General features: G+C 36.0%; 1 protein-coding gene across 1 annotated transcript in view; it reads right to left on the reverse strand.

Annotated features, from left to right (window-relative positions):
- IMMP1L (IMP1 inner mitochondrial membrane peptidase-like (S. cerevisiae)) overlaps window positions 1–16,344 on the reverse strand; it is a 55,808-nt gene extending 39,464 nt beyond the window's left edge. Inside the window, exons 1-3 of the mRNA XM_006883724.1 lie at window positions 16,217–16,344; window positions 13,989–14,077; window positions 10,963–11,089 (exon numbers count right to left, since the gene is read on the reverse strand). Coding sequence (XP_006883786.1) covers window positions 10,963–11,089; window positions 13,989–14,077; window positions 16,217–16,321 — 321 coding nt within the window. The 5' untranslated portion in view covers window positions 16,322–16,344. The remainder of the gene's footprint in view (window positions 1–10,962; window positions 11,090–13,988; window positions 14,078–16,216) is intronic.
- Window positions 16,345–17,470: the final 1,126 nt, after the last annotated feature.

Below are 17,470 nucleotides of genomic sequence, written 5' to 3' on the forward strand. Positions count from 1 at the left end.
CAACATTCTTGGTACCTGCAGCCAGGAAATCAAGAGAGGAATTGCACTGGGAAAGTCAGCTGTCAGAGACTTCTCCAGGGTACTGAAGAATAACGACATCAGGCTGGAGACTAAGGTACACCTGATCTGGGCCATAGTCTTCTCAATTGCATATTATGTGTCGGAGAGCTGGACAGTGACTAGGGATGACAGAAAGAACTGATGCCTTTGAGCTGTGGTCCTACAGAAGAGTACTGAATATACCATGGACTGCTAGGAGAACAAACAAGTTTGTTCTGAAGAGCATGAAACCAAGATGTTCCTTGGAGTCAAGGATTCTGAAGCTTCATCTGACATACTTTGGGCATGTTGCAAGGAGGGACCAGTCCTTGGAGATGGATATCATGTTTGAGAGGGTGGAGGGACAGAGCAAGAGAGGAAGACCCTCGATGAGATGGATCAATTTAGTGGTTGGGGTAATGGGAATAGGTGTGTCAGAGACAGTGAAGTTGGTACAGGATCGAGCAGGGTTTAGGGCTCTTGTACTTAGGATTACTATGAGTCGCCAAGTGACTTGACAGCACATAACAATAACAACATACACATAAGTATAAATATTATTATGAAATAAATTCTATAAATAATGTATTCAATTAATGAAGTGCTGAAAATAAGATCAAATTATTCTGAAAATGTTCAGAGGACACATCAGAAAATGCTGAATTTTGAGGGAGCCTCAAAAATTAATTTTTGTACTAACATCTGCACAAAAACATCTCAGACATGTAAATAATAAGTCATATTTATCTTCACAATTATGCTAGCTATAGAATGAAAAAGTCACATCATCTCCAAGGTGAACTTCATTTTAGCAAAAGAGTAAACATCTTTCCCCTACATCAGCTGCAATCAAGGCATTAGCAGTATGCCATGATTGATTATCCTGGGAGCCGTTGCTGAGAAATGGATGTAGCACAGGTTTTTATCACTACAGTCTGCAAAAAACAAGTCTCTCATTTAGATATACTAGTTGTAATAAGTGGCATTATTAGGAAGTTCTTCTATTTAAATGACATAAGGATTTAGTGCATCAGCAGCTTATAGCACATAAGCCCTTTCAATCTGATGATTCCTCTCCCTACACAGAAGTAGCTTTTCCGTTTATAATACAAATAGTAATAGAAGAGCATATGGTTGTGACTTTTAGCTAAAGTAAATGACGTTAAAACAAACAGAAAAACAGCAGTTGGATGTTCAGGATCTGAACTATAACCTAAGTACACAGTACACACGAGGGGACTACTAGTGCAAACGATATAGAGTGAACATTTTCTAAGTGCTAATTAGTGAGGTTGTTTTTCATATAGAAAATCAGTTTTATTTAAACATTTCCCAGTACACCAGTTCTGTTAATGGTATATTGTCTATTTCTAAGTCATCTTTTAAACAACACTATTACCATCTGTGCATTCTGAAACAGTTCTTTCTAAATGTAAAATTGTCTCTATTTCTTACATGTCTGTGAACATCAATAATGATTTTGTTATTAATATATAATTTACTAAGAAAAATATGTAAGTAATACTTTATTCTTATTCATTTACTAACACTCTACTGTGGTAGCAATTATCACATGCTAAACACCTTTTTCTTTCGTCTATAACATTGAAATATGTGGTATTAGAATATAAAAGAAGCTTTATGTAGCCTGGTAATTTTGATAGCTTTAAAATAAAAGCAAAAAAAAACCAAACCCAAAACCCCATTAATAAGTACAGTTGTTTCCTTTAATAATAGCAAAATATTGTCATGCTCTGACAAGAATATACTGAAATATCCATAAGCATACACTTATGAATATGCCCATCCATTTTCAATATATATTGATTAAGGTACATCTGTACGCTGAAGACTGGGATGGTGACAGCATGACCAGTTCATTATTATCTTACTAAAATGTTCTTATATCATGCCCTTAATAAAGAGAAAGATGGCAGCAATCAACAAGTGGAAATACACACCCTTTTCATACAGTCATTTAACTATTCATCAAGTAACCACTTACTAATGGATAATTATGTAGTAGCAACATGACCTAGCTGTGATTAAAACTAGTTTCTGCCCTCAAGAAAGAGGCAGGGGTCATTATTTTATGTAGTCAGGGAAGTATCACCCTTAACATGTTGATCTGCTAACCAAAGGGGCTCCAGCCTTTCAAATCTACCAAGAAAGATGGGAAATTCCCCTCTTGTTAAGACTTAGAGCCTCAGAAACCCAGTAAGAAAGGTTGCTATGAGTTGGAAACAGCTCAATGGCTGTGACTGGGGGTGAGTCAGGGTAGGTTGACCTCTTTGATAAGATTTGCAAAATTATGACAATGAGGGAGTAAGCCCTGTGAATATTAGGAATAAAGCACAAGCAACAGAAATTTTAAAAGACCCAAGATGGGAGGATATGAAAGAAGTTTGAGGAATAACAAAAAGGAGAATCAGTGGTAGGAACTATAAGTGAAGAGGTCACAGAGGTAGCTGAGGGGGACGATCATGCAAGGTCTTATATGCAACTATAAAGCCTATGGTTTCTAGTATAAAGATATAGAGTCCTTGGACTTTTTTAAAAAATAAATCAGAATGGCATAAATCCTCGTCAAAACAGGAGTATTATTAAAAAAAATCAGGAATATTATGAAAAAGAATACTATGTAACAGGGGAGAGGCCAGGAAGCATTATGCTATGTGAACTCAGGTGCATGAGGGAGGGCAAATACTGCACAAGACCATTTTTCTAAAAACAAAAAGATAACCACTAAGATGTGTATCGATAAAGAGGAAAGGAAAACAGCAGGGGGGCTGAGGATGGGAAGAAGGGGGAAATCATAGGTCATAGGGTAAATCTCCAAGAGAGAAGTTCTACAGTAAGAGTAAGTACGTGTCTTGTACCAGGATGATGGCACTAACAAGAACAAGAAATCTTCTAATTCTCCTACATTTTAAATGTTATAATTTTTCAACAAGCAATATTTGAGATGAAAAACAAAGAGTCACAGATGACTCTGGCTTATAGTAAAAGAACAATGAAGTTGTCATGCTGCGACTGCGGAGTTTGTGGAAGGATTCAGGGAAGGAAAACAAGAGTTTAGTTTTGGACACGTTGAGTTTGAGATGACCATTAGACAATAAAGTGGAAACTAAAAGCATACAAGTAGATATTTTTAGTCTAGTGTTCAGGAAAGACATGTCTGGAGATAGAAATTTGGGAATGAGATATTGAAAAGTATGAGACAAGATGTTGTTGTTGATAGGTGCTGTCAAGTCCAGTACAACTCATAGTTACCCTATGAACAGCAGACTTGAACCCTGCCTATCCTGTGCCATCCTCATCATCTGCCACACTTGAGCACAATGCCACAGTCACTGAGTCAATCCACCTCACTGGCAGGGGGTCTTCCTCTACTTTGCTGACCCTACACCTTTTCAAGCATGATATATCTTTTCAAGGAATACCCTCTCCCGATAACAGGTCCAGAGTATGAGAGATGAACTGTTGCCATCCTTGCCTCCAAGGAGCACTCTGGCTGCACTTTTCCCAAGACATAGCTGTTCATTTTTTTGAGATCTCTATTTGTTCCATGGGATATTAAGTGCTCTTCTCCAAGATCACACAAATTAAAGGCATCAATTCTTCTTTGGTCATCCTTATTAATCATCCAGTTCTCAGATGCATAGCAAATGACTGAAAAGACCATGGTCTGAATCAAGTGCACCTGTCTTCAAACTGGTATCACTGCTCTTCAGTATTTGTCTCAAAAATGAGACAAGATGAAGACACCTAAAGTGTGAGGGTACATAAACAAGAGAAGCCTGAACATGAACCTTCTATCATCCTAACATCTGGAGGTAAAGAAGGAACAAGGAGAAGAAAATGAGTGGTCAGAAAGACAAGAAAGCCTACAGAAAGTGGGGTAATAACAAAATAGGTAAAAAAAAAATGAGTACTGAGAGTTGGATGCTGGAATGACAACAGAAAAATCAATGGAGACCTTGACAAAAATCAATAGTCTGTTGTTAGGTATTGTCAAGTCAGAATCAACTCACATCTGACCCTCCAGCAGATTTTCCAACAGTAAATCACATGGGAGAAGACTGCCTACCTTTTTCCTGCAGAGCAGCAGGCAGATTCAAACCATGTGCCTTCAAGTTGGCAACATACTTCCTTACCTCTCAGCTTCAATAAACTATTGGGAACCAAAACCTAACTTGGATGAATGAGTTCATGAGAGAATATGAAGCTCATGAATAGAGTCAGTAAGTATACAAAATTCTTGTAGGGTGATGCGGTATCAAGAGAGTTAATTGGTTTATTTCATTATTTAGATAGGAGATTTGATAGTATGTTTACTTGATAAGAATTTACTATATTTCAAAATTCACTATGTAAAAATTACAGCCATGAACTGTTAATGCACAATATTATTCTCAAGGATTTTTCCACTTTTCTTCACTAACTCTGTAACAAAGTTTTGAGTGGCACTCATTTCCTAAACAACATGCCTCTGGAAACTCTATGAACTGTGATAAATGATGATAGTTATAGAAAGGCTTGAGGCCTTTTGTTCACAGGGTTGCTGTGAGTTGTGCTTGACTCGATGGCCATCAACAACAACACTGAGTCTAAGAATTATGCATCCTATGAAACAAACATTAAATTTTATAGGTATTTTACTTTATATTTGGCCTACCGAGGAAACCAATAGAAATATGCCATTTTATGCATTTCTTAAGATCAGGAGTTCCAAAACATATAATTGTATTCATGCAAGGATCATATATGGATCAAAATGCTACTGTTCAAACACAACAAAGGTAAACTGTGACTTTACAATCAGAAAAAGTGTGTGACAGAGTTGTACCCTCTCACTGTTCACGCTGTATGCTTAACACAATAATCCATAAAGCTAGACTATATGACTACATAAATGACTATAACGTGAAGTCAGGACTGGGGGAAGACTTATTACCAATCTGCAATGTGCAGCTGATGAAACTTATGAAAGTGAAAATACTTGATGCATTTACTGATAAAGGTCAATATTAAAGCCTTCAATATAGATTGTAGCTAAACAACAACAACAAAAAAATTAAATTCTCACAACCAGAATGATAATAACATAACAGCAAATGAAATAATTAAGGTTGTTAATGATTTCCTTCTGCTTGGATCAACAATCAATTTGGACACAGCTGTCAAGAAATCAAATAATGTATTTCATTGGGCAAGTCTGCTGTAAGGACTTCGTATTAATGACTAAGGTGCATGTGATTCAAACCATAATGTTCTCAATAGCCCAATACGTAAGAGAAAGATGAACAATGAAAAAGAAACACAAAAGAATAATAAAGCCATTTGAATTATAGTGTTAACAAAATCTACTGAACATAACAAAGAGTGTCAAAAGAAGTAATTTTCTCAAGAAATACTATCACAATACTTTCTACAAGTGAGAATGGCAAGACAGCAATTTACCTACTCTGGACATGTCATCAGCAAAGGGCATTCACTTATGGTAACGTGAAGGGTAAATGAAAAAGAAGGAAATCTTTGCTTGCTTCAGCAGATACAGAGAAGATTAGCACAGCCCCTGCACAAGGATGACACTCAAATTCGTGAAAAAGAAGGAAACTCTCAATAAAACAAACTAAAACAATTGCCACAACAATGGACTTGAATATGCCAATCAACATATAACTGAACAGCATCTTTTTCTGTTACATAGAAGGTTGCCATATATCAGAGCTGACTCAGCGGTAATGAACAATGACATGCTACAGGCTTTGTTTTTATTAAGGGCTAGCAAATCAAGTACAACTAATAGAGTAACTCTATGAATAACAGGTTTGAATCCTGTCCTATTCTGCACCATCCTTATCATCCCAGACACAGTTGAGCTCAATGTCACATACACTGTACCAATTCGTCACGCTGAAGGTTTCCCTCTCTTTCGCTGACCCTCAACCTTTCCAAGCAAGATGTCCTTCTCCAAGGAATAGCCTGCCCTAACAATATGCCCCAAGTATATGAAACAAAGCTTCAACATCCTTGCTTCCAAAAAGAACTCTGGTTTCACTTTCTCCAAGACATATCTGCTTGTTCTTTTGACAGTTCATGGGATATACTACACTCTTCTCCAACACCATTAATTCAAAGACATCAGTTTCTCTCTTGTCATCTTTATTCATATAGTAGGTGACTGGAGCAACATCGCTTAAATTAGGTGCACCTTAGTCTTTACGTCACTGCTTCCAAATTTTTCCTCTAATTAGGACTTAAAACTAAGAAAAGCATGTAGTGCAAAAACTAAGTTACTCAAGATGTTTGAGGTGAATACAACTTTTTCCTCTAGACATTCACATGCATATATATTCCAGTAGTCAGTGCATACCCTATTACTCAAGGTAAGAATTATTGGCTTTAGCACCATGGAAGTTAGCAAAACCCACTGCAATAGCACTTTGCTGGGGACTGTTTCGTTTCCAAGCCTTTAACGTAAAAAATAAATCATGGTTCACAAATGTTGCTTGCCACAAAAACTTCCACTACTCTGGAATGAATAAAATAGTTCCACATCACTTAACCAATGAGCTGCTTGTATTCTTTTTTGCCAACTTATGAACAATGCTATTTCATTCATATGCTAAACTCTATATTCTAGGTTCCAAATTACAATTTTAGTGTTTTGCCTATTTGAAGTACTTACAAAGAATAAATGTTTCTGCCTAGAAATTAAAATACATTTAATATTGTCTTTATTATGGACTCAATCAGGATCTTAAGAGTAATGTCTTCATCTTATAAACAAAGATGATTCTTCTAAGATGCAAAGAAAGGGAAAGAAGCCCATTTCATAAACTACAATACTGGTGTTCTTCTGAGATAGCAGAAAGAAAGAACACTCTAGAGGGGCAGAACCTGCATTTGGATATCTTTTCAGAATGCTCCAAACTTGGATGAATTTTTGTTATAAATCAACTTGATTAATGGAATACATTTGCTGTGATAGCTATTCTTAAGGTTTGAATAGCTCAGACTAGAAAAACTGAGGTGAGGTAGGGGAAGGGTGAGAGGGACATGCAAAAATCACTAGTTTCTCTTGAAGAAATGATGCTCTCCTTGATCAGAAGTGGTACCCTTCCTCCTTAAAATGCCCAACAAATAGATTTTTCAGGAATAATAATTTGTTAAAATGGAACTAGAAATGATAATTAGATCAAAAACTCAACTCACTGCCATTGAATTGGTTCCAATGCATAATAAGCCTCTGCTGGGTTTCTGAGGCTATAAATCTTTGTAAGAGGAAACGGATCATTTTTCACTCTAGGAAGTGCTGGTGGATTTGAACTGCATGAGACGCTTAGCCTTTCCATGGGCAGTGTGAAGAATGCTAGTACCGGAACTCTCCCGAATAATTAGACAGATTCAGATATTTCAGGAAATAGTGGAATGGTAATGAGTACAAATTCTAGAAACAGGCTACCTGTGTTTGAATCTCAACTCTCTCTCTAGCTGTTTGAAAATGGGTAATTTATTCAACCTGCTGACGTAATTATAGATGTGTTCAAGTTTCTCATCTGTAAAATGGTACTAGTACTTACATGTGTTGTGAGAATTATATAAAACAATCTTTGCAAAATGTTTCAACATCTGATATAAATTAAATATATAATAAGTGTTCAATATTGATTATCGTGCACATATGTGTGTACGTGTGTAAAAAGACATAAGTATGACAAAACCAAGGAGAATGAAAATCAGGAAAAAATAGCAGTATCCTATAATTTATCTACTCTTCAAACACACTAAAAGAATTCAATTAATATTTTCCATAAATAGATAATTTTAATTTAAAAAAACACTTCCCATTATTCAATTAACTCAAATAGTATAGTGACTTTTCTTTATTACATATCAATACACAGATGCATGAAACATGGTTTCATATTGTTTTTGCTGAAGGGAGGAGCTCTTGTGGCTTAGTGTTGTGCTGCTAATGCAAAGACTCACAGAATCCACCAGCTGTTCTGTGGGAGAAAGATAGGCAATCTCCTCCTACGTAATTAATTGCACCTAAAAGCACATTGAAGGGTCACCTCTAAGTTGGTTCCTTCTTAATGATGTATAACATAAGTTTTTGCTGAAAAATAAACTCATCATTGAATATGTCTTAATGCCAAATGAAATGGGCTGGAGTATAACAGATTGTGAGGATGATGCAGGACAGGGCAAGGTTCAGATCTGTTGTTCATAGGGTTTTTCCTGAGTTACGGACAACTAAATGACACCCAATAACAAAAAAAAAACCCACCCCGAAACACCCCAACACTAAAAACAACAACAACAACAACAAACAAACAAAACCAAAACAACTCACAATCAGTCCTCCATTTTATTCTCCAATTAATTAAGCAGATACTGCAAGACCTTGTATCCTGATTGGCCATGGAGCTGTGTTGCCAAGCCAAAGGCATATGGTTTGTATCCACCAGCTGCTCTGCAAGAGCAAGACAGGCAATCTCCTCCTGAGCAATTTTCCGTCTCTGAAAATGCACTGTAAGGTCAGCTGTGAGTTGGTTCAAACTCAATGATATATAACAACAAAAAACAATTTATGTGTTCTCTTGTTTTATCTACTCACAAAACTATTTCTGATTTTCTACAGATACTGCTTATTACAGGAACTCAGAATTGAATAGAATGATTCATGAAATGGCAGTCAGAGGAAGGTAAAATCATATGACAGAATTTGACATTTCCTGAAGAAATAAAGAAAGGAATACACTTCCCATGATGTCCTCAGGAAAAGGTTATCTATAACCATCCTCTACATGATCATCATCTAGCAAACACTGGGCTTAGTTTTATATTTATATTTTATATTCTGTCTTTCTCCACCATTACCATCGAGTTGTAAGTGATTTATAGCTAACATTCTAGCTGGTTTTCAGAGACTATAAATCACATGGGAGGATACTGGCCATCTTTTTCCCAAGGAACAGTTAGCGAATTCAAGCTACCTACCTTTGGGTTAGCAGCAGAACTCCTACCCATGAGACCATCAGAACTGTCAGTTTTATAGTTGTTATGTGTGTCGAGTCACCTGCAACTTATAGCGACCCTATGTACAACAGCGCTGAAGCCTGAGCCAACTTTATTGTCTCTAACAAGCCTACACCCATTACCCCAGTCACTCAGTCAATCCATCTTATCCAGGGTCTTCCTCTCTTACGCTGCCCCTCCACCCTCACAAACATGAAGTCCCTCTCTCCAAGGACTGGTCTCTCCTTGCAACATGCCCAAAGTACGTTAAACGAAGCTTCAGAATCCTACACTAATTTTATAAAAGTGAACAGTAATAACATCTGCACAGGTGAAACAGAGTCTAGTATAGGAGGTATTGCTTACTTAAGTCTGTCTATCAAATTTATGTATAGGGCAATCTAAGACTTTGTCATTAGGGGCCATCAAATCAGTTCTGACTGAGTGACCATAAGTACAACAGAACACAATCCAATCTCACACCATCCACCATATTTTTTAGCATAGTTAAAAATAAGTTTACAATGACAAAACCAAGTTAACTCTTCAATTATATGCATACATTGAGACTGAAAATAAAGGTAAAAGTAATAGTTTCAACAGCTTTATAAATAATTTGATAATACAAAAAAAGACCGCATGCCAATTAACAAAAAGGCCTCCCACCGTAAGCCCTGGCAAAGCAGACTTGTGACTAGTGAAAGAGCTAACATATTACATCTGCTCATTTTTCCAATTTTCTGTCCTTGTTTTCTTCTTCTAGGGAGCTCTGATGGCCTAGATCACAGGGAGCCGTGTTGCTAACTCAAGACAGCACCTATCTAGCTGCTCTAAACCACCAGCAATACCAAGGAAATTCATGGGCAATTTACAGCCTCCCAAAAAATGGATGCAGGAACAGCTATGGGTCGGTTCTGACTTGGCATCAGTAAGTGGATGAGTTTTCTTCTAACTGGTCAGGAAAGCTGACCAGATCAAAGATATAGGCAATATCTATTTTTTTTTCAAGTTATGTAGGACTTATAAAATTAAACTGCAAATCTCTATTTCATCACTTTTCCCACTAGCTAGTCAATAAAACAATTTCCTAAGTTGGGATTCCAGGCTGCATTTATGTGTCATATGTATTATGTATTTTCTGATCTGTCTTTTATATTCAATACCTTGACATTTTTGAAGAGCTCTGGTCAGTTATGTGACAGAATGTCCCTCCATCAAATTTGTTCACTGTTTCATGGTTAGACTACCATATTCTTTGCAAGAAGAGAATAAAAGTAAGGTACCCTTCTTCACGCTTCATTTCAAGAGCTACATTATGTTCAAATGTCTCCTTATTGGTGAAGTTAACTCTGAAAATTTGGTTCAGGTGGTATCTGCAAGGTTTCTCCCCTGCGTAGTCAGTATTTTTGTTATAAATATCTCCCGAAATATACTTGGAAATTGTTTTAATTTCTGTATAATTTTAGTACCCATTGGTGTAACTTACCTGCAACTAATATTACTTTATTTTATATAAGGTTTTATAAGGAATTCAAATAAATAAATCGGCCAAATTGCTCTTTCTGTGTTGTTGTGTACCATCAAGTCAGACCCATAGCTGACACCGCAACAGGTTTTCAGAAGCAGTTAACTGCACAGGAGGAGACTACTTATCACTCATCCTTCTCCTGCAGAAAGGTTTGAACCATGTGCCTTTGGAAAGAAGTGCAGTTTCTTACCACTAGGCTACCAGAGCTCTCTACTCTTGCTATAAGAGTATCTAAAATCTACTGAACAAGACATTGGTCTTTTTCAAAACATGCATAAGGAAGAACTATTTTCTTTCATAAATGTGTTCAGTTAGTGTTTTTCAACCATGATACTAATACAAAACATAATTGAAATGTTACTTACATAATTATGGCTTTTAAAGAAATCTGATGAACTATTGTTGAGTATTTTGTCTCCTTCCAAACCAATTACTCTTTTACAAATATTTGATTTTGGATCACTTGGACTTTTTGCAATCACAATGTCACCTCTGAGGGGAAAAAGTCAAAGAAATGCCAATGTTATTTATGTAGCATAAACGCATGCATAGCATTGCTTTAATAACGGTTATAAAGCAACTTAAACAAGGCTACCTTCTTTAATGTCTCACATACTGACTTTTCCATACACTTAGTAATGTTTACAGTCATTTTACTGACTTGTACTTGTGACTATTATGGGATAAAATCCAACAAAGAAAGCAATGAAAAAATATCTTAAAAGATTATAAAAGTATTGCTATTTCCATAAAAGTTATAATTTAGCCCCATGTGTTTTTGTTTTTAAATTTTTAGAACCAAAATTATGACCAAAAAATTTGCATAAATATTCCCAAGTTAACTAAATACTGGTAAGCCTTTTTACTTACTTTAGAGCACTTAACATGGAAACATTAATTTTATTCTATATATTTAGGTGCTCTTTAACTATTTCCCCTAAAGAATAAGTAGAGATGATTGTCTCAGTATGAATAGTTTATGTAGTTAACTGAAAAGAAATTAATGTATTTAGATACCAGTATTTAGACTTTCATTCATGCTTAAAGGAACGATTATTCTAACTTTATAAACATGCAGTCAATACTAAGACTTTTTGGCAAGGGTCAGAGATTCCCTTTAAGTCTTAAGAATTCTGCTCTGCAAATCAGGGGGAAAAGACTGATATATTTAAGTGAGAAGTTATCAACTATCTATCACTGGAGAAGAGTCTTGAACATACCACTGACCACCAAGAAAGCAATTAAGTCTGTCTTAGAGAGGGTGAAACCAAGTTTCTCCCTGGAGGCTAAGATTTTGAAGCTCCATCTCACATACTTTGGACACATGGCTAGGAGGAATCTGTCCCTGGAGAAGGACATCATGGTGAGGGACAACACAAAAGAAGAAGACCCTCCATGAGATGGATTGATAGAGTAATTGGGGGAATGGGAGGGTAGGTGTGTCAGAGTCAGTGAGACTGGCTCAGAATAGTGCAGGCTTCAGAGCTGTTGTACAAAGGATCACTGTGAGTCACAGGCAACTCGATGGCACATAACAGCAACAACAAATGTGGTTATAAATATAGTTTTAAAATATTATTTTATAAATATTACTTCTGTATGTCTCTTATAAATGCCAGATTTGAAGCTTTCCTGAAACATAATGAGTTTGCTGGATGAATAAGAGTACAAAATAAAACCTTCTAGGAATTTTAATTACTTTACTGAATATAGTTATTTGGTGATTCATTTGAATGCAAAATTATCTACAAAAAAAAGATAGTATTGAGCTATTCATTTAAAACCTATACTGCCAACACATTCAGGTCCTGGTTAAAGATGTTCCAGGATTAAGAGAGTAAAATCATGGCCATAGCATGAAACACAGACGCCTGTGTTCTTACCATCGTGAGGGTGAGTTACCAGTTATGCCAAAGGGTATATTACGTTATTTTGACACAAGTTAAAAATAAAACAAAGGTGGCCTCGTTATTTAAAGAGGTATGCTTCCAACCCAAACATAGGCAGTTCAGATTCATTAGCTACTCCAGGACAGAGAGATGGACAATCTCTTCCCATGCAATATACAGCCTCTGAACAGCTGCTGGAGGGTCAGTTATGAATCACTTCCAAATATGACAGAAATTAGTTGTTTGTTTATGATAACATAGCTCTATAATATACATTTAATTTTATATCTACCAATTAAAGAGTCTTAGTGACACAATGTATTACATGTTGGGCTGCTAACCAAAAGGCTAAATTTCAAATTCACCAACTACTTTGCAGGAGAAAGACAGGGAATCTCCGCCTGTAAAGATTTATAGCCTCAGAAAGGTCACTATGAGTCAGAATCAACTAAAAAACGGTGGGTTTCATTTTTACTCTAGCAGTCAAAGAGCCCTGATAGCATACTGTGTATTATTATTATTATTATTATTTATTATTATTCCGCTAACATAAAGATGAGCAGTTTGAATTAATCAGCTGTTTTGGGGGAGAAAGATGAAGTAGCCTCTTCCTGCTAAGATTTATAGCCAACTGATTCAGTAACTGTAGGTCTGAGGTTTTTTTCCTGACTTGTTATTTTTAACAATAAAGTTCAAATAGGTCAAGTTATCATTTTAAGACCTGCCTAGACCACATGCTGTGACAAAGAGATAATTTCCATGTACAGTATCTAAGGCTGATAAAAGATTAGAAGATGCTAGAAGCTTTTACATCATTCTTGACTATTTTTCAGTAATGTGTAATGGATTATAGCAAAGGTCAATACCAAAAGAGGCGTGCCTGAAACTTATGCCATAAGCTAACTACAAGCTCAAGCTAAATAGTAGTTTCCTGATTAATAAAACTGGCATTTACTTTTCCAGAATTACAACCAAGCATTAATTGGTAAGTCCCTACTCTTGACTCAACAGTGCTAACGTATGCCCCTACATGGATTCCAATGCAAACAGACCCTCTACGGCAGAGCAGAGCTGCCCCACAGGGTTTCCTGGGCTATAATCTTGATAGGTGCAGTTCTTTATATCTTTTTCCATATGGAGCTACTGGTGGGTTCAATCCACCAGCTTTTCAGTAAATAGCCAAGTGCGTAACCAGAGCTTCTTCAAAACATTTAGAAGCCAATAAAACAATGAGGTCAATTTTTTATTATAACAGAAGATCTTAACTATTTTGGACAATGACACAAAGGACACAACAACCAAAAAAACTGCATATATTTAGAAAGATGTTTACTATTTCTCAAACAGAAAGAAAATATTTGATGAAAAATTTATCCACTTAATAATTAGTTTGGTAATTTATGAAAGTATTTTAAAGGTAAAAGTTTAGAAAATTGTAAAAAACACACAATGTGTATGTGCATTTTCATTCTGAACTTAAAATATCTACTACAGAAATTTACCTTTGGATACCATAAAAATGTCGACTAAGATTTTCTGCAAAGACAATATCTGAATTTTTAATTGTAGGCTCCATTGACGGTCCAGAACACTAAAAAGAGAAGTAAGTTTGCAATTTAAGTTCAAAACCTTTCTTATTCAACATAAATTACCTGCAAAGACTTGAAAGAAAGAAATTAAGCAAATGTTGTTCAAGCTTCAAAGAACCAGGTAAGAAAATATCTTTAGAGAATGATTTATAAGTTCGCAGAGGGCTACCTAGTCCAGTAACCATAATAGTTTATTCATATTATATGACTACTATAATAACATAAAAATATTTCCAGATTTGTTATCCTATTATACATAAGATCCAAGGTAACAAGGAACTTATCTCTCATGTCTCCAGCTATATACCCAAATCCATGAAGAGTGCTTAACATAAGACTTACTAAACTGAGTAAATGTTTACTAAATCACTAAAAGACTTTCTTGAGTTTGTCAAATATCATCCAGTGCTTGTGAAAATGACTTACTAAGTGGTACCATCCCGGTCTCAATGAGTTGATGTCCATCCTCCCATTCTAAGAAAATAGCTTAATGATTTGATACATTTGCAACTTCATTTTATTTCTACTAAAAATGCCACTATATGACACGCTAACAGTTTTAAGATTTTCTTATTTGTATGTCTTAAAAGCAATAATCATCACAACACTATATCTCAGAACTGGAATAAATAATTATTGAAATCTCCATTTACTTTATGTATAATAAAACTTGTATTCAAAACCTCCTAAATGATTATGTTTGAAATGTCAGCAGCCCACTTGAAGTACACATTATAAATTACCAAAAAATCAAAGGGAAACTGTTGTTGTTAGGTGTTGTTGAGTTGACGACAACTCAAAGCAACTCTATGAACAACTGACTGAAACCTTACCCTATCTTGTGGCATCTCACATGCTCCACCATGCTCAGGCTCACTGTTAGTCATGGATTGATTCATCCATTGAGAATTCATTCTCATTGAGAATCCTCAATTTATAGTTAACTAATCTAAAGGGCAAGGGGAAGCTACTAAAAATTAAATCCCCAAACTCAAATTCATAGCCGTCAAGTTGGAACCAACTCATAGCTGGGTTTCCAAGGCTATAAGTTACATGGGAGGAGACTGCCCAACTTTCTCCCATGGAGTTGCTGCTGAATCTGAATTGAGTTAGCAGTGTAATTCGTAAGGACTAGATCAAATAGCTGGCTAAAACTGGCAGGTGCGCAATGGCAATCATGTTTGTGGTTCCCAGAGGCTGAAGGAGGAGGAAATGAGGACTTATTACTGAGTTTCTATTTAGAATAATGAAAAAACATTTGGAAATGGATAGTGGTAATAGTTGTATAACATGGTGAATATAATACAACAAAGAACTATACACTTAAAAATGGTTAAAGTGGCAATTTTCTGTTATATTTTGTAACAGTAATTATTAAATAATCAAGGATAGGACTTTCAGCTAAATATATCACTTGTATTATTCCAGCTACATTCAACTTGAGATAATAATGATTCTGTGGAGAATCTATTAGGGTAAAAATGAAATTTGAAAATCAACTAGCTACTTAATTAATGTATTCTTTCATTTATATGATAAAGGGCATAAAAAGTCAGAGCTAATAGATTTGTGATACTATTGAAAGAATAAAAAAAATTGGCAGGTAGGCAGTTTTAACAGTTCAGTATTGATGTCAGGCAGAATGATAATTATTTTAAATATGATGGTTAGGAGTAGGAAATTTGAGGAGTAGACAAACATCAGTAGAAATCTAAGTTAGCTAACTACAGGGTCTCAAACAAGTTACATAAGGTTTTGGAGCCTCAATTTCTTCATATTTAAAATGGGTTTCTAATATCTCACCTACAGTAGTAGAATGAGTTCATAAAGGTAAAGTACTAAAAATATCCTAGAACATAATAATTAAAATTCACTAAATCATAGCAATTATTATTATTACTATTATTATTACTTTATCAATAGAACCTTTGTCTCTATCAGAAACAAAATACAGAACCATATGGAAACTAATGATTATTAGAGTTTCTTTTAATGCTGGCTAAAATATACTCTCTTATATTTTAAAATCTGGAACAATTTATTGGTTTAACTGTCACACTTCACCTATAAGAGAAAATTTATTTTCCTTCCTTTTAAAAGAGCCTTTATTTAAAATAATTATTCTTGAATGTAGAACTTACCATGACAACACCACCAACGTATTCAAATGCACAATGAGCTATACAGCCATACTGAATAGTATAGCCAACAAGTCGGAAGGTTTTTCCCAGAACACCACGAAGCATAGTTCTATGTAGACTCTGCCACCATTTGCCTGATGGTAAATTTCAAAAAGTTTCATGATCAATACTGAAACATTTAACAAATAGCTCTATTGTAAAATATTTTGCAATTACCTAGTATATACTAAGTGGCTAATGCAGTTTGTTACAGAAAGGTGCATTGCTCTTAAAGGCATATTAAATCACACATTATATTCTCTTAATATTTTATCTTCTGAACAGAGATTATTAATTAACTATTTCATTTATGGGAGTCCTGCTAGCACGGTCCTTATGAAATTGTAGTGCTTACCTAAAGGCTTCATGCCTCAGGCAGTTCATATTACCCAGAGGCTCCTGGGGAGAAGATGGGCAGTCTCCTCCCACTGTGATGCATAGCCTTGCAACACAATGGAGGGTTGCTAAGAGTTGAAACTGACAGGACAGGAGTGAGTTTGAGGAACTTTTAAGCTTTAATGTATATACAAATCAGAAAACTAGTTGGCTTACAACTACTCTACTCCTTTCCACCCTGTGGGCATTCATTAGCATTAGTACTAATGATGTTGTTGTTAAGTGCCATCGAGTCGCTTGTGATTCATAGCGACCCTATGTACAACAGCCCTAAACTCTGCTCTGTCCTGTGCCAATCGCACTGTCTCCGATATGCCCATCCCGATTACCCCAGTCACTGAAACAATTCACCCATAGAGGGCCTTCTCCTCCTGCGCTGTCCCTCCACCCTACCAAGCATGATGTCCCTATCCAAGGACCAGTCCCTCCTTACAACATGTCCAAAACATGTTAGATGGAGCTTCAAAATCCTTGCCTCCAAGGAGCCGCCAGGTTTGACCCTTTCCAGGATGAATATTTTCCTAGCAATCCATGGTACCCTCAATACTCTTCTCCAGCACTGTGGCTCAAAGGCATCAATTCTCCTTCTATCCTCCTTAGTAATTGTCGAACTCTCTGATGCATAACAAGTGATAGCAAAGATCATGGCCTGTATCAGCCGCACCTTAGTCTCCAGAGAGATACCATTGCTTTTCAGTACTTTGGAGAGGTCCCTAACAGCAGACTTTCCCATGGCAATACGCCTTTTAATTTCCTGACTGCTGGTGCCAAGAGTGTTGACTGTGGAGCCAAGCAAACTGAAGCTGTGAACAATCTCAA

The sequence above is a fragment of the Elephantulus edwardii genome, unplaced genomic scaffold, assembly GCF_000299155.1.
Source record: "Elephantulus edwardii isolate Elephantulus edwardi_28Jun2011 unplaced genomic scaffold, EleEdw1.0 scaffold00029, whole genome shotgun sequence".
NCBI classification, from domain to species: Eukaryota; Metazoa; Chordata; class Mammalia; order Macroscelidea; family Macroscelididae; genus Elephantulus; species Elephantulus edwardii.